Source organism: Nannospalax galili, unplaced genomic scaffold, assembly GCF_000622305.1.
Source record: "Nannospalax galili isolate Female #2095 unplaced genomic scaffold, S.galili_v1.0 scaffold153, whole genome shotgun sequence".
NCBI classification, from domain to species: domain Eukaryota; kingdom Metazoa; phylum Chordata; class Mammalia; order Rodentia; family Spalacidae; genus Nannospalax; species Nannospalax galili.
The window spans coordinates 318,476-343,436 of record NW_008333469.1 but is presented as its reverse complement, the minus strand read 5'-3'; the positions used below and the strand labels follow the sequence as shown (position 1 = coordinate 343,436).

Here is a 24,961-nt window from a genome sequence, read left to right as displayed (position 1 = left end):
TATAGACTTACCCCAAGAGGCCTGAGGATAGTAGTGCAGGCTAGGAGCCCTTGACTTTTTTTTAAATTGGGCTTTTGTACATTTCGTACAATAGTTCTTAATCAAATTTAGACCTCTTCCCCCACCTGTGCCCCTCCCCCAACACCCCACTGGACCTCATGTATTTCACCATACATGTTAAGTCCTATCCAGTCAAACATGTGTACCCAGATGTCCTTCAATGCAAATTCATCTGCTGGAGTCTAGTCAGCCTATCTAGAGATCGTAAGAAAGGCATACTCTTCCTCACCCAGTAGGAAACAGTCTCCAATAGTTCCCATTCTAGGGCGAGACTGCCACCCATTTCTCTGGATCCACTCTGGGTCTTTGTCTGATTGAGTTGGCATGGGTTCTGTGCTCAGTGCCACCATTGCCACAAATTCACATGTGCAAACTTCCAGTTGCCTGAAAGCCTCTGCTTCCCTGTGTTCATGAACCAGCCCTGGCTCTTAGTCTTTCTGCCCCCTCTTCTTCGATTGCCCCTGAGCCTTGGGTGGGGATATTTAATAAAGGAGTCCTATCCGGGGACATGCACTCTTCAGTCTCCTATTTTTTAAAACTTGGCCAGTTGTAGCCTTCTGTGTGCATTACACTCTGTTGTATAAGGAAGCTTCACTTGTGAGAGTTGACGGATGCAATAGCTTTCTCTCTACCCTGGTTCTGCTATGTTCCATGAGCCTAAGGTATAGAGGTTCAACTGTAGATGTGTCACCTAGAACTGGGCATCTCTCAAAAGTGTATTCTCTGTGTCTGATCAGTCGTGGGATTCTGCAGTAACCTCCCATCTATCACAAAAAGAAGCTTCTTTGATGAGTGGTGTACAGTATGCTTCTCTGTAAATATAAGGATTCGTATCTAGCATATGGTAAGAAATTTCAATTGTCTATAGAGATACGACAGATAGAGTTTTCTGTAGGATCTGTGTCCTCTCCAGCCATGGGTATTTGGATGTGTTTACAGTGCCACCCATGAGTTCATTCCCATCGATAGGGCTTTAAAATCCAATTAGATAACTATTGGTTACCCCCAAAATAACAATACCAGTACTGCACCACTAGAATAGCCTTTACTTTTAAAAGAGTTCTCTAACTTCCTCAGTTTAGTGTCCCACTAATTTTTTTTCATGGTGTGTCCATAGGTCAAAATATAAACAAACAAGTAACTATTCCACAGTTATATTTCTCAGGAAGACATACATGCCTATAATTCCAATGCTTAGGAAGCTGAGGCAGGAGAGTTCAAGGACAGCCTGGGCTATCCATAGTAAGAGCCAATTTCAAAACCAAAACCAGAAAGGGCCTGGAGGGTTGGCCCAGCAGTTAAGAGCATGACCGCTCTCTTGCAGAGGACCTGGGTTCATTTCCCATCATCCACATAACAGCCAACAACTGCCCATAACTCCAGTTCCAGGGGATCCAATGCCCTCTTCTGGCCTTTGCAAGCATTGAACGCATGTGATGCACTGTATGTACAGGCAAAACACTCCTACATATAAAATAAAAATAAGTCAAAAAAATTTAAATAGTTATTCATTAGTATTTATGTAAGTGTTCTGGTGTCCTGCAGCTCTTCAGCAAACCACTTGGAAACCCATTCTTCTTTTATACCAATTCCTTTATGCTAGATGTGCACTTTCATTTTTTTAATTGCAAAATTGCACACATTAAATTTGTCTCACTTCTGTCTCACCTACATGTAAAGCTGATGTCTCTTTTTATATTTACATCCTAGCCCGAGAGTGATAAGCCACACAGATTCCTTATTCATTCCATACAGTTTTCTTTCATTCTAAATTCAGATTCCTGATAAAGGAAAATGAAACATGAACCAGTACTGCCAGTTAGTTCCTAACTCAAATCCTATTGGCCAGATTTTTTACTCCATAAAGATTTTATTGCTTCTATCATTTGAAATTTCCTATAAGCATGCCCTTGGTTTATAGAACTGACCTACTTAATCTGGAAAATTGCTGGCAATTTTGTAGTTTGTATTCTAAACAGTAGAGGTGTCTTTTTTTTGAGGAAGTCTCAGTCTGTGTGTGTGGCACAGTGTCTTCAGATATTATGCTCTTGACTATCTTTCCCAAACTACACTGGATGTAAGGGGTTAAAGGCACTGACAGTTCGTGGTATAAATTATAAAATATTGACAAAATATCTCTTGATCATAGTTACCCACTCTCTTAAGTTAGAGTATTCTCAAGGAACAGTGCAAGTAACAGAAAGTAGTTTTTGTGCCTAAAACCTTGTAGAACGCCAAGAAAGTTATCTTAAATTCTGTGGGGTGAGATTCTACCCCAAATCTCAGATTTGTAATATATTTTGGGTTGAAGTTTAGAATTAAGACAGAGGAACGAAGTGAATCATAAAGTTAGTTACATCAGACTCAGTAGAATAAATAGTAAGAATGAGGTGACTGGACTTGCTTTCCTCCATAGTACATAGCCCACCATTTCAGCAATTTAAAGAACAAAGACTACTTCCATCCCTAGTATCTGCCCTTTTAATCTGCCTAATCTTTGATAAGTCTTTGCCCCACATGTCTGCCTGATCTGCTCAGCAAGCAAGGGCATGTGGGAAAGAGAAGTCTGACAAATTGAAGAGAGAGGTTTCTGTGGTTACTGATGGTTCATTGTATGTATTTCTGGCCTTGAACTTCAGAAATACATTAGCCGGAGATTGTCTGAATATAAGTTCTGTTCTTTAAGATAAATGTATAAGTTTGTAAAAACTAATGTACAATTAAACATCACAAAATTTTACTTAAAAATATTGAGGGTTTTTTTAGTATGTGCTTTGTTTATTGTATTTGTATTTTGTATTTTTTGTGGTATTTTATTCCAGTGTGTGTCCATTGATGTCTTTTCTGGTTTTTTTTTTTTTTCTTTTTTTTTTCTTTTTTAATTATCCTAGTCGCGTGAACTGGAAATTTCAGTTTATTGGCGTGATTGGCGATCTCTGTGTGCTGTAAAATTTCTGAGGTTAGAAGATTTCTTAGACAACCAGCGGCATGGCATGTGTCTCTATTTGGAACCCCAGGGTACTTTGTTTGCAGAGGTAATGAATGTATTTTATTAAATGTGCATAACTGCAGTCGAGATTGCAAATGTAGCAGCATGGTGTAGAACTGGAAGAGCAGTAGGCGAGAGAGAGACAGGTGCCGGAGCTCTAGACAGCCGTGCTCCTGCTAGTGTCACCCTGAGGGCACTTACTTGTCTTCCATTGGTCTGCGTTCGCCATAGAAAATGAAGGGGTTGGGCTGAGTTATAGCTAAAATTCCCTTGTGTTTTAAAAACAGTGGATTTCATGAACCATAAATCCAGTGCTGTTTTCATGTCACTTGAATTTTCTTTACCACAGGTTACTTTTTTTAATCCAGTTATTGAAAGAAGACCAAAACTCCAAAGACAGAAGAAGATTTTTTCAAAACAACAAGGTAATTACTAAGAATTAAATATGGAATGTTTTATTTCGTGTTTTGTTTGTAGAAATTCCAGCTATCCTGGTAGAAGTAATTTATTTTTAAATACCATTCATGCTTTTACACTCTCCTTTAATTAAAAACAAAATAGTTTGCTGGGTGTGATGGCGCATGCCTTTAATCCTAGCACTCAGGAGGCAGAGGCAGGCGGATCTCTATGAGTTCAAGGCCAGCCTGGTCTACATAGTGAGTTCTAGGACAGCTGAGGCTACAGGGAGACCCTATCTCAAAAAGACCAAAAAAAAAAAAGCTTTTAAGAACTAGTTTTTTTAAGTTACACATTTGTTTTGTTCTTTGTAAGTTATAAACTGAATATGAATTTTTAAGTTATGACTTTGGGTACTATATAAAGAATTGCTTGTCCTATTTTCTTTATTTATATCTATAGGCAAAACATTTCTCAGAGCTCCTCAAATGAATATTAACATTGCTACTTGGGGAAGGCTGGTGAGACGGGCCATTCCTACAGTAAATCATTCTGGTACCTTCAGCCCTCAGACTCCAGTGCCTGCGGCAGTGCCGGTGGTTGACGTGCGCATCCCAGAACTGGAACCTCCAGCTAGGTATGTGTCTTAAGATGCTCACTTGACCTTTCTAGATGTATTACAGTGGTCGCACTAGGTGGTCAGCTTGTTCCAACTAGTACTGTGAAATTGCTGCTTTGCTTATTTAAAAGAAATTAGTTTTCTTTGATTTTGTAACTGTTTTAAATAAAGATTTTGATTGCTGTTTTGGTAAATTGCTTTGTCTTCTGTAAGTGATTCTACAGTAACCAAATTGGACTTTGATCTTGAACCTGAACCTCCTCCAGCCCCACCACGTGCTTCTTCCCTTGGAGAAATAGATGAATCTTCTGAATTAAGAGTTTTGGATACATCCAGACAGGCAAGGCATTTTAAACTTTGTGTAATTCTCTTACCAGATGAATCAGCAGTAAAAGCATCACAGTGACTAAAGTGCCTTTCAATTAAAATTGACCATGTGAACTATATGCTTATTTTTAAAAATATTTTGCTTTTTATTTTGTGTATATGAGTATAATACCTGCATGTAAGTACACCCATGCCATGCAATGCCCTTGGAGGCCAGAAGAAGGCATCACATTCCCCTAGAAATGGAGTTATGGACAGTTCTCTTTTTTTTTAATATTTATTATTTTTATTTTATGTGTATGAGTGTATTACCTGCATATATGTGAGTGCACCCGTGCCATGCAGTGCCACGGAGGTCAAAAGAGGGCTTCGGATTCCCCTGGAACTGGAGTTAAGGATGGTTCATAGCCACTGTGTGGGTACTGGGAATCAAACCCGGGTCCACTGCAGGAGCAGTCAGTGCTCTTAACTGCTGAGCCATCTCTCCAGCCCCTGAGTTATAGACAATTCTTAGCTGGCATGTGGGTGTGGGATTTGAATCTGGGTCCTCTGCAAGAGCAGCCAGTGCTCTTAACCACTGAGTAATCTCTCCAGCACCATGTTTATATTTTTTATGAGTGAACTTGTCTTAGGTGACAAAATTGATAGGAGATAGCCAAGTTCTTCATGTTGGAATACTTGTCATCAACCTCCATGTGCTCACAGGCCAAATGGAGTGCAGTGGGCAATGTAAGATAGATGCATGGTGATACTAGATGTCTGCTGCCTGAAACAGATTGTGTCTTGTTACTGGGTTGACAGCTTGTAAAGAGGATAATATGTTGCTTTCTCACATTTTTATCAAATTAATTGCTATAAAAAATAAGTAATAGCAGGCATGGTGGCAGACGCCCTTAATCCCAGTAGAGGCAGGCAGATCTCTGTGAGATGGAGGCCAGCCTGGTCTTCATAGTGAGGTCCAGGCCAGCTGTTCAGGGAGACCCTGTCTCAAAAAGACAAAAAAAGAAATAAGTAATATCTGTAGTTTTTTTCTCTAATACTTATGTTGTATTTAGAGTTGTTTCTTCAACTTTATGCTTATCAAAAATATATTTTCTGGCTGGGCGTGGTGGTGCACGCCTTTAATCCCAGCACTCGGGAGGCAGAGGCAGGCAGATCTCTGTGAGTTCAAGGCCAGCCTGGTCTACATAGTGAGTTCCAGGACAGCTGGGGCTACAGGGAGTCCCTGTCTCAAAAAGACAAAAACAAAAGTATATTTTCTGATATTCCTTAGTTTAATGAGCACTTCATATTTTACAGGGTTCAGAAACTGTCTTCGATATTGAAAATGACAGAAATAGTATACGTCCAAAATCCAAGTCTGAGTTTGAGCTCACTATTCCTGATTCGGGTCTTGGACACAGTGGCATTCGAGAACTGGAGGACACGAGGTAAAGGCCTTCCACAGCATTCTGCTGCTGGATAGCTCATTCTATACTTGATTTGATTACATCATTTTTTATTATTATTATGGTTTTAGATCTCAACAAAGGTTTCAGTTTAATCTACAAGACTTCAGATGTTGTGCTGTCTTGGGAAGAGGACACTTTGGAAAGGTAATCTTTTCAAAATTTTAGGAATACATACTACAGGATTAAAAATTCAAATAGAAAGTAATTATTTTAACCTCATTTCAGGTGCTGTTGGCCGAATATAAACACACAAATGAAATGTTTGCTATAAAAGCCTTAAAGAAAGGAGACATTGTGGCTCGAGATGAAGTAGACAGGTTAGTTTTTGAAAAATGAAAATTTTCTCTGAGGTTATAGATTAAGAGAGTTGATGCATATTGCAGCAATAAATCTGAGTTCATAGTATATTTAATAAAACTAACTGTAACTCTGTTTGGCAAAAGATAGCTATTAAGTGCTGTTCTTTCCAGCCATTTCTTTCCCACAACACTGCTTTGTGGCTACCAAGGAAAGTGTAAAATGTTTGAACTAATTCTATTAAATTTTAATAAGCTGAGATGTTAAAATATTAAATTATTTGTGATTTAGTAAAACTAATTGCATTTTCTGTGACGCTGATAAAATGTCATTTATTAATAATCTGTAAGTTAGTGATTAATGTCTTCAGCCTTTTGAAATATACTTTTATGTGTTTTCCCTGTTTTTAAAAATTATGCTTATTTTACGCATGGGCACACACCATGGCATAGTCTGAAGACAACTTGGGGATGTTGTCTGTCTCCTTCCACCATGTGGGTAGGTCCTGGGGATTGAGCTCCAGTTGTCAGGCTTAGCAGCAAAAGCCTTTACCTGCTGAACCAGCTCATTGGCCTTCCATATTTTTTAAATCATTTATATTTTACTGTAGGGCCTTACCTCTGAAAGAATGTAATAAATGGACATTGCTGTGGATACTCCTTTGTATACAGCTATTAAAATGCAAGGGCTAGGCAGACGTGGTGACACATGCCTTTAAGACAAGCACTTGAGAGGCAGAGGTAGGCAGATCTCTGTGAGTTCGAGGCCAGCCTGGTCTACATAGTGAGTTCCAGGACACCTGGGGTTATAGGGAGACCCTGTCTCAAAAAAACCAAAAAAAAAAAAAAAAAAGGTGAGGATTGTAGGTATAAAGATAAAGATTAGAATTGAATTTGAGTAATTTTAATACAATTCTTATATATGGAATTATTTTATAAAGATGACATGTTTATCAGAAAGGTTTTCATGTAATGTTTAGTTTTTTTCAGCTTTTACCTTGTTTTATTTTTTTTCATAAATTATACATATTTATATATTTATTTGTGCACATGACATGACAGAAAACAACTTTTAGGAGTTGGTCTTTCTTTCCACCATGTGGTTTCTAGGCATTGAACTCAGCGTGTCAGGCCTGTGGCAAGTGCTTTTACCTGCTGAGCCATCTTGCCCCTCTTGTTTGATTATTTCTATCTTGTACGTATTATGATGGTTTTTTGATTTGGAGAGGAAAAACCCCTTGATCTTTGTCTACTTAAAACTTCTTATTATGCAGACTTCGTTGTGACTTGGGTTGGGTTAGCCAGTTGTCATAATATCTGCAATTGCTTCGCTAGTTTGGCTCAGAGGAAGTGTCTCTATGGTGTTACCCCTCTCTTTATGACTTTTGGTCATTTTCGATTTATTCTACCTATGCTGAACTGAAAATTAGTCCATCATAGTTTTGAACAAGAAAAGTAGCACACGGTATTTGTTGCATGCTAAAGCAGGGGAATATTTGACTTCCATGATTTCTGTAAATTGGAAGCTGGGTTTGTTGTTGTTTTAATTTTTAAAGAAACTTTATTGAGAGTTTCATACATGCATATAAGATGTTTTGATCAAATCCATGCCCACTCCCTCCCCTCCAACATCTCCCATATCTCCCCATCACTTTTTTCTGGAAACTTCATATTTTTTCTTCCTCCCTCCCTCCCTCCATCCCTTCTTCCTTCCTTCCTTCCTTCCTTCCTTCTCTTTCTCTTTTTTCTCTTTTCTTTTCTTTTCTTTTCGGGGCTTTTGGCTACTCTAACAATCCCCCTCTGAAGAGATAACCCTAAAATCTTTTAAGGATTAGATACAAGCTCCCAAATACTTTTGACGTTTTTGGCCTTTGGAACAGAGTATGTTGCTAAGAGGCCCAAGGACATTGTGAGTTTTAGCCAAGAAACTGGCTACTTTTCTTTGGGGTCTTTTTACCCTGACTGCCTAGCCAAATCATACCTCCTATTCTTATCACACCATCCTCTGAAGAGGTTACCCAAATTGCCAATAGGGAATCAGGATGCAGTCCACTGTGGCTTCTTCTATGCTGAACAGGGACACAGGGTGAGGCAATTGGAGTACCCCTTCAGTGGGTCTATCTAAAAGACTCCCAAATGGCGTAACTGTTACCTGTAGGGAGAAAAGAAAGTCCAAATGATATTTAGTATCTTACTTATACTCTGAAGATTCTTAATAGAAGATAGCCCTGCAGGGGCTAGAGAGATGGTTCAGCAGTTAAGAGTACTTATTGTTCTTGCAGAAGACCCAGGCTGTTTTCAGCACCCACCTTGGGCAGCTCACAGCCACCTGCAACTTCAGTTCCAGGGAATCTGACCCCCACCCCACTTCTGGCCTCTACATGCATGTGATATACGTTAACTCAGTCAGGCACACACACATATACATAAATACATTTTTTAAAAAAGAAAATAGCCCTGAATAATGAAAAGAGCCCAAAGCCACATGAGAAGGCTTCCTTTTCTAGTCCTGATTGTTCCTTCTTAGTAAGGACTTGACACTGGGGAACGTCACTGAACATCTTTTTGCTTCAGTTAACTCATATATTAAGTATACATATGTATACATACATATGTATGCATGTGAATGTGGCTAGATAGAAAGATTTTTTGTTGTATTTTAATTTGTTTTTCAAGACTAGGGATTCTGCCTGGGCCCTCGTGCATGCTAGGTAAGAACTCTACCACTGAGCTACATTGCCCAGCTCTTTATTTACTTTTATGCTTTGATCTATTATTATTATTAATTGTTGTTGCTGCTGTTGGTTTTTTTCTTTTATATGTATGAGTATATTGCCTGCAAGTATTTAAGTGCATTCGTGTCATGCAATATCCCTGGAGGTCAGAAGAGGCGTCACATCCCCTGGAATTAGCCTTACGGACAGTTGTTAGCTGCCATGCTGGGAATCAAATCCAGGTCCTCTACAAGAGCAGCCAGTGCTTTTTAACTGCTGAGACATCTCTCTAGCCCCTTACTTTTGTAAATTTTTAATTGAATTTTTGTGTATTTCATATAGACCATCTTAATCATCTTTATACCCCCTTCCCCATTGACACCCTTCCATAGACCCACTCCCATTGGAAAATTCATGCATTCTGCCATTTGTGTTAAGACCTATTGAGTCGAGTTAGTGTCCCCAGACGTCCTTCAGTGCAGGTTCATCCACTGAGGTCTACTCAGCCTATCTAGAGTCTCTCCCTTTAAGATCAGCCCTTCCTCACTCAGCAGTAATCAGCTCTTCAGCTAAGATTGGGGCCTGCTGCCCATATCCACAGTTCTGTGCTGGGTTTTTGTCTGCTTCAGTTTGCATGGGTCTTGTGCATGCTGACACCGTTGTCCAACACCTTACTTTTATATTTTGAAACATGTAGCCTAAGTAGAACTCAAATTTGTGATTTTCTTACTTCTGCCTGTCACATATCTGGGATTACAAGACTGCATCACCAGACCTTTTCATATACATATAAATATATACACATATGGGGGTTGTGTGTATGTGTGTGTTTAATCATATATGTCTTATTAGTTAATATACTTGTACTTTTTTTTTCCATACAGTAATTCTTAGAATTAGGATAGGTTCTTGGGTATAGAGCATACTCTTGTAATTCTAGCATACTAGGGACTAAGGCAGAACCATTGCTGTGATGAGTCAGGGCCAGCATGGACTACATAGTGATAACCTGCATTAAATCCCCCCAAAAGAATTAGGCTTAGGAATTGATATCTTTTTCTTTATGTAAAAAAAAAAATCATTTGGGGTTACTTACTTATTTTGTTACCTCTATGGGGGTTTTTTTGGTGGGTGGTTTTTTTTTTTGGTCTTTTTGAGACAGGGTCTCCCTGGAGCCCTAGATGGCCTAGAACTCACAGAGATCTGCCTGCCTCTGCCTCCTGAGTGCTGTGGGGGGTTTTGGGTTTGGGTTTTTGTTTTTTTGTTAATGTGTATGCATGTATTGCCTGCATGTAGGTAATTGCACCCATGTCATGCAGTGCCCTTGGAGGACAGAAGAGGCCATTGGATCCCCTGAAACTGGAGGTATGGACAGTTGTTAGCTGCCATGTGGGTGCTGGGATTCGAACCCAGGTCTTCTGCAAGAACAACCAGTGTTCTTAACCACTGAGCCGTCTCTCCAGCCCCACCTGTACGTTTTTTAACGCATTCTCATTAATCACATCAAAACATGGGGATTTTGTTGATATTCAGAACTACCAAAAGAGGATTTTTCTAGATACTTATAAAATAGTCAATGATGTTATATGCTTGGAACTATTTTTGTTATATAAACAGATTGAGTCCACTAGAAGGTCTGATTATACTTGGAGTATCGGGAGTGTCAAATGTTATACTTCCTGGAAGAATATTGCTTTTTTTTCCAGATTTATAAATGGTGAACTGGGGCTAGACATGGTGGCTCCTGATTTAATCCCAGCACTCAGGAGGTAGAGAACAGGCTGATCTCTATGAGTTCAAGGCCTGCCTGATCCACATAGTATGACCCTGTCTTTTAAAAAAAAAAAAAAAAATGGAGCCAGGGGTGGTGGTGCATGTCTTTAATCCCAGCACTCTTGTGAGTTCAAGGCCAGCTGGGTCTACAAGGAAACCCTGTCTCAAAAAGACCAAAAAAAAAAAAACATAGTGAACTCATTTGTTTTGTAAAATAGTAAGAAACTGGTTATAGATTGAGCATATATAATCCATAAATCTGAAACTTGAAATGCTCCAAACTCAAATTTTAAAAATGTTTTAAATTTTTTATTTTGTGTGTATGAGTATTCCACCTGCATGAATGTAAGTGTGCCACATGCATGTGGTGCCCACAGAGGCTAAAAGATGGTGTCAGATTCCCCGGAACTAGAGTTACAGACAGTTGTTAGCTGCCATGTGAGTGCTGGGAACCAAACCCAGTTCCTCAGCTAGTGCTTTTAACTACTAAGCCATCTCTCTAGCTCACAAACAAAAACTTTATTTTAAATGTGATACCAAGTCTACCATTCTATGTTCACAAATGTTTCATGCACAAAATTATTAAAAATGTTATAAAATTACTTTTAGGTTTTGGATATAAGGTATATATGAAACAAATGAGTTTTTAGACCTGGTTCCCATCCTGGTGCTATAGCTCATTATTTATCACTAGAACATTTTTGGTCTCAAGCATTTCAGTAAAGGTATATTCAACCTGTACTGGTATCTTATATAATTTTCTTTTGTATTGTTAACTACTTAGAACTGAATCTTTGTAGAAAGACTGTTTTCTAATTAACTCAATAATAAAAATATACATATTACCATTAAATAAGAAAGTATAGATCAGAGGCTAGAACTCTAGCTAGAACCTAGCTGAAAATGAATCTAGCCTTCAATGAAAGTTGACAGGTGATCCAAATAACTTCAGTTTTAGAGTTCTCTAGTTTTTAGTAACATGAGAATAAATCTCAAATACAAAAATGAAAAAGTAGAAAGTTTCAAGAATACAAAATAAAGCTCATCCTAGAATAAATCAAGAAAACAATCAGTTGAAAAAAAACATAGACCAGCATATTCATTTATTTTGTTTCTTTGTTGGAGACAGGGTCTCCCCGTAGCCCCAGCTGGCCTGGAACTCAAAGATCACAGTCAATTTTCCTATCATTATTTGAACACTCTCATTCCTACTTCCCAGTGCCTTATCAAATCTCCTCACCCAGTTTTCATACAAGTTCATATTAAATATAACAATAGAAATGGAAGTATATATTTGTACTACAGAATGAAAGCTTTCCAGCTTATATAGGGTTCAATCATAAGACCTTATTAGTGATGTGATTTTCCACTGCCTAAGATGTTGTGTCTTTCATAGCTAATAACGTGAACTCTGAAGGAAGTATACAATGATGAAACTAGTTAGGAAAAACATAAAAGCACATCTTTGTCTTGAAAATACACACAGACCGGAGAGCTGTCTCAGTGGTTAAAAGCACAGGCTGCTCTTGCGGAAGGCCCAGGTTCAAATCCCAGCACTTACATGACAGCTAACAACCATCTGTAACTCCAGTTCCAGGGGATCCAATACTTTCTTCTCACCTCCATGGGTACTTCACGACCTGGGTGCACTTACCTGCACACTCATATACGTAAAAATAAATCAATCAAAAAAATAAAAAGTAATACAATCTCAACTTATTTGGAGGATATTTTTGTATACTGACGGGCTTAGGGATTTTTTTTGTTTTTTTTTTTCCCCACGCCCCTGTAGCTGGTGGTTAAAAGGGCCACCCAAGAAGGGCAGGCGGCTCCAGTTATGCTCAAGCAGCGTGCTATGGCACTGCAGCTTAACCCTAGCACCATGAGGAGGCAGGATTTTTTAAATTTTTAATGGAGAAATTGGATTTGTACTTTTTATTTCAGCAATTGAAAGTTACTAAATTTAAAGTTTGAGGGGCTTGCAAGATGTTTTAGAGGGTGAAGGCACCTGCCTCCAAGCCTGACAAGCTGAATTTTATCCTTAGGACCCATGTGGTAGAAGAGAACTATCTAGCTCTTGCAAGTTGTCCTTTGCTGCATATGTGCTGTGGAACATAAGCCCACATGTGTACACTTGCGTGCATATGTGCACACAAACAAATAATTAAATATAATCACAAAAATTAAAGTTTGAATAAAGTTGGGTTGTTGTGGAGACTTTTAAGGGTAATACATAATTTAGATAATGTTAAAACAGTTTAAAATTTTTGTATTCTTATGTAATGTAAAATCCTTAAAATTATTTTGATAATCTGAATTATTAAAGAGCCTTCCTATCTAATTGTTGTCCTAGACTTTTTTTTTTTTTTTTTTGGTCTTTTTGAGACAGGGTCTCCCTGTAGCCCCAGCTGTCCTGGAACTCATTATGTAGACCAGGCTGGCCTTGAACTCACAGAGATCCGCCTGCCCCTGCCTCCCAAGTGCTGGGACTACAGGCGTGTGCCACCACACCTGGCTAGACTTCTTTTTTTACTTAAAATATTTTATTATTTTTATTTTATGTGTATGCATGTGTATAAGTGCACCTGTGTCATGCAACACCCTCAGAGGTCAGAAGAAGGCATCATATTCCCCCAGAGCTGGAGTTATGAAGTGTTGTTAGCCACCATGTGGGTGCTGGGAATTGAACCAGAGTCCTCTGCAAGAGCAGTCAGTGCTCTTAACCATTGAGCCATCTCTCCAGCCCCTGCCCTAGACTTCTATCCTGTCCTCATGAATATTGTTGGTCACTATTAAAACATTCTTATAGCTAGCATAAAAACCATTTGCAGGAGTTCAATGAGTCTATCTCCTTTATCACTGACATGTTCAGTGCCTATCTAACCTAACGTCCATCCAGTTGAAAATTAGTGATTCACCCATAAATCCCAACCATAACAAATTACTGATTCACTCGTAAGTTCTATCCCATGTTTTTAATCTGCTTGAGCTTAATATATATTTTGTCTTATCCCCTCTGAATATTTTGCCTACATTGACTCAAAAAATGTAGTTTGATTTATAAAGTACATGTTTCAGAAACCATCTTAAACATTTTATCCAAAGCAGTTTTAGGATATATTTTTCAACCAAAAAAAAAAAATCTAAGCTTTTGAAAAAAATTTTGATGCTGATGATGGGGGAGGGGCATACACCTGTGGAGAACAATTTCTTGGAGTTAATTCTTTTCCCTCCAGAGATTGAACTCAGGTAACCAGGCCTGTGCAACATATGCCTTTACCCACCAAGTCATTTCACTGGCCTCTGCTCCCCCGCCTTTTTTAATTAAAAATAAAAGCATTAGGGGCTAGAGAGATGGTTCAGCAATTAAGAGTACTGGCTGCTCTTGCAGAGGACCTGGGTTCAGATCCCAGCACCCACACAGTGGCTAACTGTCGAAACTCCAGTTCCAGGGAGTCTGATGCCCTCTTCTAACCTCCAAGGGGATTGCACAACACAAGTGCACTTGTATACATGTAGGCAATACCCTCATACTCAAAAAATAATAAAATAGTAAAAAAAATAAATATAAGTATTAAAGTTTTTTAAAAGCTGGTGTTGGTCAGGCTGAAGAGATGGCTCAGCGGTTAAAAGCACTGACTGCTCTTGCGGAGGACCTGGGTTCAATTCTCAACACCCACATGGCGGCTATGAACCGTCCTTAACTCCAGTTCCAGGGGAATCCAAAGCCCTCTTCTGACCTCCGCAGCATTGCACGACACAGGTGCACTCACATACATGCAGGCAATACACTCATATGCATAAAATAAAAATAATAAATAAAATATTTTAAAAGCCAGTGTTGGACAAAGTGACTCATGCACTCAGGAGGCAGAGCAGGCAGATCTCTGTGAGATCAAGGCCAGCTTGGTCTATGTAGGAGTTCCAGACCAGCTGGGGCTACAGGAAGACCCTGTCTCAAAAAAAAAAAAAATCAGTCTTTGATTCTAAAGTGCATGTAGAAATAGAAATGAAGTTTGTTTAGTGTTGGAAACATTTGTATAACCTAGTTGTTAATAAGATACATCTATTGATCTTTATTTGTTCAGTTAATAAAAGTAAATAACTGAATAAGACTCAACCTAGTTTTCTCTTTTACTTTAAATTTTAAGCAAAATTAATTTATTATTTCCAGGCAAAGGAAGTATCCTTTTTGGGTAAAATGAATATTCCACACTCAGAAAGTTTACCACTCTTCTTTTTAATAATTTGTCTTGGTTCTTATAAGGAATATTACAGATTGTTATGTGAAGCATGTTGTTTCTCTTTGTTTTCTAGTCTGTTTTCTAGATTAAAATTTTAATGCAGCATATCTGTATTTCTTCAGGTTCATATTTTATAAGATAAAAATTTGAATAGTCTAACTTATGAATTATATATGATGTCCTTGGAATTACCATGGTCAAAAACTTTATTTATTTAGAAACAGGGTCTCACTATGTAAATTAACCATAGTTACTAGCCTTATTTGTGACAAGCTATTAATGTAAATTCCATAATCTTTATGCTGTGCTAATCATATTTTAATTTTCATTAATTTATTTTAGTTAACATTGTAAGTATCAAGTAGAACATTTCTCATAACATTGCAAATGATATGTTTTGTTAGTTTTAAAGTTTGCTCGTTTTAAGGTTTGGTAATTTTCTCTTCCAGCCTGATGTGTGAAAAAAGAATTTTTGAAACTGTGAATAGTGTAAGGCATCCCTTTTTGGTGAACCTTTTTGCATGTTTCCAAACCAAAGAGCATGTTTGCTTTGTAATGGAATATGCTGCCGGTGGGGACCTAATGATGCACATTCATACTGATGTCTTTTCTGAATCAAGAGCTGTGTGAGTATGCCATAGACGTTTGTCTGACTTTTCCATGACTGATTTCTTTCTGCAACTAAAAAGAGCTCTGAATTTTAGATCCTTGCCCCCACCATGGAAAATAGATCCCTGTAAGAAATACTAGAGTTCCTTATTTTTTGCTAAATGCTTTTTGTATTTATTTACTTACTCTGTTGTCCATGTTGAAAATTTCATGAGTTACTATTATTTCTTGTTGAAAATTTAAATACAATTTAGATTCATTTTAGTAGGTTTTTTTTTTTTTTCAATTTAGCTACTATTCTCCCTAAGGAAGGCATCCTAGAACTGTAACTTTCAAAATAAATTATACTCAAAGTACAGTATAATTTTTTTTAATGCAGAAGAGTTAATATATATTTGTATGAAATATTTGTATTTGTGGTTTAAATGGTAAGTTTGTGCTTACCATATTTCTAAAAGAATGTAAAAGAAATATATAGGTTGAATATTTCTTATTCAAAACACTTAGGGCCAAGCCAGGTGTGGTGGTGCACACCTTTAGTCCCAGCACTCAGGAGGCAGAGGCAGAGGGATCTCTGTGAGCTTCAGGCCAGCCTGGTCTACATAGCAAGTTTTAGGCCAGCTGGGGCTACAGAGAGTACCCTGCCTCAAAAAGACAAAAAAAAAAAAAAAAGTTTAGGGCCATAGTGTCTTGTTTTTTCAGATTTTGAAATTTGGTTCAAGCATCTCTAATCCAAAAATAAAATTCTTCAAACTCTATGCCTTTCTTTCCCCAAGATAAGATCTCATCACGTTTCCTAGGCTAGTTCAAACTTGATGTGTCCCAGACTGGCCTCAAACTCACAGTCTTCGTGTTTGGCCTCCCAGGTGCTAGGATTATAGGTGTGTATCACAACAACCAACTCCAAAACTTTGTGAATGTTCTTTTAGAGCCTTTCCTATTTCAGATTTGTGGGATAGGGATATTCAACTTGTATCCTTATTGCCACCAAGGAAAGGGATGGAAAGCACGCTTAACTGTAAACCATTTTTATGGTTTTGTTAAATGGTATATTAAAGTTTGCTTATTCCAATACATAAAAATTAGTACGAACTTAAGGTTGTAGATACATGTAGAATATATAGTATTTATTATCCCAATTTTGTAGCTCTTACGTGATGAAAAGCTAGAAAACTATTCCTATTAGCTACAACCTACATTCTGATATTTACCACATTTACAGCTTTAGCACCAATTGCTTCCTTAACCATCCAGCATTAATAGCATTCAGCTCAGGACCAGTTTTTCTGTCTGTAAATCTCACAAAAATTTCATTTATCATCTCAAATTGCTTTTTCTCATTTTCCCATGAGCATTTTCTACCACTTCTTATGCCCTCTTCTCTTCTGGTCTTCATCATCTTGGTAAAAAGCAGTGTCTTCTCCCATGATGTTCAAGTCCAACTGTTGAGCACCGTTCTTGGTCCCCCTTTTCTTTCCTGTAGCATCCGTAGCATTAACAAATCCAACTCTCCAAAATATGCCCAAATCAATAAATTTTTTTTTAAGTGCTTTTATTGATTTTACTAGTTTGTTTTCCGAGACAGAGTCTCCCTATAGCCCCAGCTGGCCTGGAACTCCTTATGTAGACCAGGCTGGACTTGGACTTGATCACACAGAAATTCACTTGCCTCTGCATCCCAGTGCTGGATTTAAAGGCATATGCCACCCGCCCTGTAATTTTTTCTACCCTTGAATTTTTATCTTATCTATTTTCCAATGAAGGAGCAACCGATATTCTTGTAGTGATTTCACTTTTATTCCTTTATTTGATTTTCCTTGTAACCATTGGAGGTTGTATAGAACAGACATTAATGATAGTGTCATAGCCTTCAAGGCTCCAGTAAGAAAATAGGAATCAATTCTGACGAACAGTGAAGTGTTCAAAACACTGTGGCCAAGTGGTATAAAGTTACTAGTAACTCATTATCTCAGTATTTAAAAATGTAAAGCAGCATAGCTGGGGGTGGGGGAGCATGTTGTCTCATGTCAGAAATTCTAGCCTTAGGGGGCTGAGGCGTGAAAGTAAAACTTTGAGGCTAGTGTGGACTGTTGTGGGACCGTATCTGAAAGAGAGAGGGAGTGGGGAGGGAGTGAGGAAAGGAAGAGAAGGAGATAAAATTTAAAACATAAAATAAATTATAGTAATGAACAACTTCCTGTGCTATAAAAAAATTCTAACATTGAGCTCGATATGGTGGTTCATGCCTTTAATTCCAGCACTTGGGGGACAGAGGCAGGTAGACTCTGTGAGTTCAAGGCCAGCCTGGTCTACTTAGAGAGTTCTAGGCCAGCTGGGGCTACAGGGAGACCCTGTCTCAAAAAGACCAAAAAGAAAATCTAAGATGATGGGGCCAAGTGAACCCATGGCTGTATTCTCAACATTCAGGAGAAGGAGGAAAACCCTGAGTTGAAGCCAACCTGAGCTACGTAGAAATCCCACAAAAATAAAAATAAATTAACCAGATAATTATATACAGGGGAATTCTTTTTTGTTTTATGTGTTTATTTTTAAGAAATATAAAATAGCCAGGAATGGTGGCACACATCTTTAATCCCAGCACTCAGGAGGCAGAGGCAGGTGGATCTTTGTGAGTTCGAAGCCAGCCTGGTCTACATAGTGAGTTCCAAGCCAGCTGGGGTTAAAGGGAGACCGTGTCTCAAAAAAAAAGACCAAAAAAAAAGAAATATAAAATAAGACCTGGAGAGATATTGAGCACTGGCTGCTCTTACAGAAGATCCAGTTTTGGTTCCCAGCACCCATATGGCTGCTAACTACTGTCCTTAACTCCAGTTCCAGAGGGTTCAATACGCACTACTGGCCTCTGTGGGCATCACATAACATGGGTGCACTTAAATACTTGCAGGCAAAACATTCATACATATAAAAGATAAATTTTTTAAAAATATTTTATTATTTTTATTTCATGTGTATGCATGTATTGCTTGCATGTAGGTAAGTGCACCCGTGTCGTGCAATGGCAGCAGAGGATAGAAGAGGCTATTGGATCCCCTAGAACTGGAGTTACAGACAATTGTTAGCTGCCTTGTGGGTGCTGGGATTTGAACCCACATCTTCTGGAAGAACAACCAGTGTTCTTAACCTCTGAGCCATCTCTCCAGCCCCCAAAAGATAAATTTTAAAGAAGAAATATAAAAATGTTTGTCATCTGACTCCCTCATTCACAGAATGACCATGTTCCACATCTGTCCTGTTAAGTAGTATAATATCTGGAAGAAAGCTTGGCACATACAGGGCAGTGGATTTTTATCAACTGAAACTATGGACTCACTAGTGTAGTTCACAGCTTTTATGTTTTCTAGTATGTGACCCCAAACAAATTTCTTTCTGAGCTTTGCTTTCTACTTCTGTAAAAAACAAACTTGAAGATTAAATATACTGCTTAAATTTTAAAAGAAAAAGATTGATTCATCAAGAATCTGGGGACAAATATGGACTTAGTGATTTTACTGAGCCTCATTGTCTGAGCACTCCGAGAAACAGCCACCATCTTCATCAGGTCAGCTGTGCCTGCTTACAAAAAGAGTGAGTGGCCTGTGGATTGCTGACATTCCCTCAGAGAAGGAAGGAGCAGGGAGGGTCAATGGACCCTTACCTGTGATAGCTCAGCTGCCCCTCCCAGCCATTTGCACAGCTTTGTTCTAATGCACTTGGCCTTGTGGATCAGACTGGGAGGGTTAACTGAGGAGGTTCCCTCTGTATAGCCATGGGGCCATCGCCATCCATGCTGGGTGCAGACCTTCCGGTTTGGCTGCTCATCAAGTTTAACAAATCACACTAATCCTTTAACTTGTTATATGTTCAATCAGATACATATTTGTAAATATAAATATTGGCATTTAAAAATTCTTCTATTTTATGGTCCCATTTTAAAAATAAATAAATGTAGCGAGTTCCAGGCCAGCTAGTGCTACATAGTGAGACAATGCCTCAAAACAGACAAATAAAAACTAAGTAAATGAAAACATGAGAATATTATGTACATGTAAGTATCAATACATTCTAAATGTTCAGAGCATTTACCTCACTAGAATATAATTATCTCTGTAGATTGTAGATGACGTCAGAGTAAATAGAATAGATGACTGAATTAAGTATTCTTTGGGTAAGGGATAGTGTTAACATGTATTTCATAGACAAGATAATTATATTATTAAATAATTAAGGACTGAGTTTCCTAAGTGTCTCTTCATAGACTTGCATTTGTAAATTTGTTCATTTATTCTTACCCTGGCTCAGCAAGCCTATTGGGAGCTGACTGTGCTGTGCCTTTGCGATCAAAACTAAAAAAGACAAGCATGACTCCATGCCTTCAGACTTTATTCTAGCTAGGCCGTTTTTCCTGCGAGCCAAACTCCTGTATCCAACTGCTGGGGGGGGGGGGGGGGGTTGTTGTTTTTGCCCTGCCTCGCAAGCAGTTCAAAATCAACATATCTAAAGCCAAAGGTTTTCTCAGCAAAACGTTGGCTACTTGTCTATTCTTTACTTACTTATTCCTGTTGTTGATAGGAACCTTAAGAGTTGTCCTCATTCTTCCCACCCTTGTCTTATATAACTGAGACATCCTGTCTCATCAAGGGGATTTTTCAGTTTTTATTTAAGCCATCTCTTAATTTCTTTGTTACCACTCATTGGATGTTCTTACAGCATTCAGGAGCCCACCCAGACTCCTTTTACCGAATATCCTGCTACTCTTTCCCCAACCCCCATATTCCCACCCTGTGCTTTAGCTGCACCAGAACTCGTTGCTAGCTGTCAAATATGCTATGCCTTTCACACCCCTATTCTTTTTCCCTTCAAGGGGATGTCCTATATTTATATATTTATCAGCAAAACTTCTGCTTCCAGCTCTGTCCTAGTATCCTTACAGCACATTGTAATTCTTCCTACAGGACCAGATCACATGTCCTGTCTGAGATCCCCAGTGACCCCACCAGGAAAATCAGCAGTCTTCATTGCTGTGACTGTACCTGTCTTTCTTTCTTTTTTTTTAATTTTACCCCTGGTACCTAACACAATTTATTCTGCATAATAAGGACTAAATAAATATTTGAAGAATTAACTAACTACAAAGTTGGGCTTTGAAGCATAAAAATATAAACTGGGGTTCAAGAGCAGTAAAGCTTATTAAACATTTGATTTAATTCTTCACACAGATTTTATGCAGCATGTGTAGTTCTCGGGTTGCAGTATTTGCATGAACACAAAATTGTTTATAGGTAAGTGAGTTCATTGTTTCTAAAAGCTTACTTCACTGTGAATTAGAATTAATAAGGGGGCTGGAGAGATGGCTCAGCGGTTAAGAACACTGTTCTTGCAGAAGACCCAGGTTCGAATCCCAGCACCCACATGGCACCTAACAGCTGTCTGTAACTCCAGTTCCAGGGGATCTGACGGTCTCTTCCGTCCTCCTCGGGCATTGCACAACACAGGTGCACTTACAGGTGCACTTAAAGGCAATACACACATAAAAATAATAAATAAAATACTTTTTTTTAATTTAAAAATAAAAGAATTGGGCCGGGTGTGGTGGCGCACGCCTTTAATCCCAGTACTCGGGAGGCAGAGGCAGTCAGATCTCTGTGAGTTCAAGGCCAGCCTGATCTACATAGTGACTTCCAGGACAGCTGGGGCTACAGGGAGACCCTGTCTCAAAAAGACCAAAAAAAAAGAATAAGGATAAGGATATTTTGTGTTTAGCCAGTGTTTTAATGTTCCCCTACATGTGATCAGTGAGCTCTATTCCAACTTGGAGAGATTTGTAACCAGCATGCTAATTATATGATGAGCTTCTTGGCTCTTGACCCTCTGCCCATTTCCTAATTAACATGTGAAAGGCTGAGTTGGTCAGTGATGACACAGTTCACCAGTAGTATTCATCCTAATGAATATTTTATATTTAACTAATCCACTGCAGAAAACCTCTATAGACCAGTGCTATTCAAAACTGACCATGAAAAAATAAGCAGCATGTGCCAGAATATAAACTATCACATTGCTCCTTTGTCAAGAATCCTTAGGCAGCACAGGTTGAACTCAGTGGTAGGGCAGTTGTGATGTGTGAAGCTCTAGGTTTGATTCCCAAGCACAATAATAAATGAATGATAAATTAATTAAATTTGCCATTACCTTAACTAAACAGTGTATTGGTGATGTAGGCAATTTATTTACTGGTATTAGCTCATTGTCAAATTGTAGACCAGTAGCAAACAGTTCATGGCCCAGCACCTAGCGTCTGAGCCACACTGTATATATACCTGACAAATAACTGGATTGAAAACCACTCCTGAAGAATAAGCAAATTACGAAGAAGTCGGTCAGAATTAGGAGATTATCAGCATTGCTTTAGTCAAACTTCTAACAATGTTTTCAAGGTAAAGATTTCCTCATGGTTCTGTTTTATTTAATAAAATATTTTCAACTAGCTTAATTTTTAATCAATTAGCTTTCTTTTTATTTTAAATTACTGTCAAGTTTAGTTTATACCTTATGCAGTTAGCCTTATTCTTTCACAGTGGTACCTAGACAAACCTCAGTCTTAGACTAAGTCAGGTTATATCAGAAATAAAAAATTAAACCTGAGTAAAAGGTGCTTAAACCCTTTCCATGCTTTAAAATAATATTTAAAGAGCTAAAATATACATTTTGTAAATACATTCTTGTCTACCTAACAAGAAAAAATTACTTAGAAACTATATTGTTACTTAACAAAAGGAAGAAAAATAAGCAATTTAAATCTCAAATTATAACTTGGAAAATCAGTTCTTAGAAAAGAAAAAATCAAGTTCCCATTGGGGAGGCACATTAATATTTTGTGCTGTGTGATCTCATTGTTTTCTTTTTTTTTTCTTTCTGAACAGAGATTTGAAATTGGATAACTTGTTATTAGATACAGAAGGCTTTGTGAAAATTGCTGATTTTGGTCTTTGCAAAGAAGGTAAGTGTGTTATAAAGTTCCTTTTCTAATAGATTATTTATGTTATTCCTTTGTGCTTTGATAGTTTTCAAATTCCTATATGGAAAACAAAATGTATTTTTAATTTTAGTTTATTCCATAAGACATTATGGATTGATCATGTAACCTAATGATGACATTCTTCTGTATATACTTATCATTCAGGCTTCTAGAAACTATAGTTAATAGTTCTGTCACAATTTTAAGAAAGTATTAAACAAGTTGCACATTCTGCTGGAACTGTGCCAAATGAAGTACATAGGCCTTCTCTCTAGTGCCTCAGAACTGTTAACATTTTAAATGGAAAAAAATAGAAATATATGATGATCTCAAGAATGTTTTCTGTATGTTCAGAATTAAATAAACCTGTGACTGAGGCAGTTGGAATCAGAGATCACATAGGAAAGTAACAAGCAGGAGCTTAAGCACTAGACAGTTTGACTTTGCCTTGCCACTTACATTCTGTGTGGTTTTGCATTGCCTTTAATGTCAGTGAGTTCATTCCCTCCCTAGGAATAACTAGAGATGAGTATGGGACATAGTATGTTACAAATTGATGGTCTCGTCTTTACATTTAATGTTATAATGACATCTGTTTCCCCTCTATACACCAATATCTCTTATTTCTTAACTCATCTTTGTTTTCATAACACACACACACACACACACAATTCTTGGCATATCGTAAGTATTCAGTGAATTTTCAATAAATAAGTAGTTTGGTGAGTGAATGAGATTTGTAAATACATGTTTATCACATACCACTGCCCTCTGGCCCTCTTTGTTTTTGTTTTTGTTTTGTTTTTTGAGACAAGGTTTCCCTGTAGCTCCAGCTAGCCTGGGACTCACTATGTAGACTAGGCAGGCTGTCCTCTATCCCACAGAGGTTAGGTGTCTGCTTCCCAAGTGCTGGGATTAAAGGTGTGCACCACCATGTCCACTGACCTCTTATTTGAAAGTTTTCCTTTAGTTGGGCTTTTCTGTATTAGAAACTGTTGAAAAAATGCTTTTTGTTCTTAGACTCTGTTCTTGCCATCTGCTAGTTTGTGAGCATGAGCTTCTGTTGCAGTTCTTCTATACCATTAAAGTCTTGGTGTATCTGAGTTGATCACCATGTATGCAACTTTAATTTTCCTTTCTGAGTGTACCTTCCATTTTCATGCTAGGCTGCTGTTTTTTTCTTTTCTTGTTGGTACTTCCAATTTTGTCTCTTTCAGGAATGGGATATGGAGACAGAACAAGTACGTTTTGTGGCACTCCCGAATTTCTTGCTCCAGAAGTATTAACAGAAACATCTTACACAAGGGCTGTAGACTGGTGGGGCCTTGGCGTCCTTATATATGAAATGCTTGTTGGTGAGGTAAGCAGTAAGAGATAGGTAAGAAACCCAAGAGAGAATGGCTGGAGGAATAATGTGTCATTTTTTTAAAGCCACCACTATGCCTCCTGCATAAGATATGCCTATGATTGACTGTGTTTCAATAATTTCTTTACTAGTCCATTTTAGATCTTTATACTATCTGTGAAATGCATTATGAATGTCTTGAAAAGAGTTTATTTAGGTTTTGTAGTATGGTGACGTTTTATATTTAACAAAGCTGATATTTCATAGGGAAGAGACTAATAAAGCAGAAGACTAATAAAAGTACTCTGCAGCCTGGGGAGAGCCAGGAATAGGGTACACAGCTGTAATCTTAGCACTTGGGAGGCTGAGACAGGAGGATCATTAATTGAGATTAGTCTGGGCTACATGGCAACACCACCTTGTCATTGAACTAAATTACGAAAAGCTTTACACTTACAAAGCAAAGTCAGCTCCATTTGTCAAAAGTAAATGTGACCTTCAAAACCAAACAGCAAGGCTGGAGAGATGGCTCAACAATTAAGAGCATATACTGCTCCTGCAGAGGACTTGAGTTCAGTTCCCAGCACCCACATCTCCAATACCAGCTGTATCCAATGCATTCTCTGACTCTGTGGGGACCTGTACTCAAGATGCACACATACCCATCACAGATACACACATACACATAATTAAAAATATTAAAAATAAATCTTTAAACCGGGTATGGAGGCGCATGCCTCTAATCCCAGCACTCAGGAGGCAGAAGCAGGCGGATCTCTGTGAGTTCAAGGCCACCCTGGTCTACATAGTGAGTTCTAGGACAGCTGGGGCTACAGGGAGACCTTGTCTCAAAAAGACAAAAAAAATAAAAAATAGATAAATAAAAATAAATCTTTTAAAAAACCTATACAGCAGAGTTGAAACAGTTAATATTTTCTGTATATTAAAATTAGTTTCTGAGGATAACTTGTTATACATAGAAATTTTTACAATTTAAGAAACCAACTTATGTGAAGAAAATAAAGGTAATAAGGGCTTAATATATGTTTATAAATTGTTAGGAATGATAAATGGGAATGGAATTCAGAATGAATGTGTGTATTGTTTATATGCACATATATAC

At 38.0% G+C, this 24,961-nt stretch overlaps 1 protein-coding gene and 1 pseudogene across 2 annotated transcripts in view; one reads left to right on the top strand and one right to left on the bottom strand.

Annotated features, from left to right (window-relative positions):
* Pkn2 (protein kinase N2) overlaps positions 1–24,961 on the top strand; it is a 137,143-nt gene that overhangs the window by 105,743 nt on the left and 6,439 nt on the right. For both annotated transcript variants that reach the window (XM_008828292.3, XM_029561198.1), the window contains exons 9-19: positions 2,952–3,095; positions 3,399–3,474; positions 3,908–4,082; positions 4,278–4,404; positions 5,691–5,821; positions 5,911–5,986; positions 6,068–6,159; positions 15,319–15,495; positions 20,695–20,757; positions 22,399–22,475; positions 23,711–23,853. In XM_008828292.3, coding sequence (XP_008826514.1) covers positions 2,952–3,095; positions 3,399–3,474; positions 3,908–4,082; positions 4,278–4,404; positions 5,691–5,821; positions 5,911–5,986; positions 6,068–6,159; positions 15,319–15,495; positions 20,695–20,757; positions 22,399–22,475; positions 23,711–23,853 — 1,281 coding nt within the window. The remainder of the gene's footprint in view (positions 1–2,951; positions 3,096–3,398; positions 3,475–3,907; positions 4,083–4,277; positions 4,405–5,690; positions 5,822–5,910; positions 5,987–6,067; positions 6,160–15,318; positions 15,496–20,694; positions 20,758–22,398; positions 22,476–23,710; positions 23,854–24,961) is intronic.
* On the bottom strand, positions 12,410–12,522 carry LOC115069477 (annotated as a pseudogene).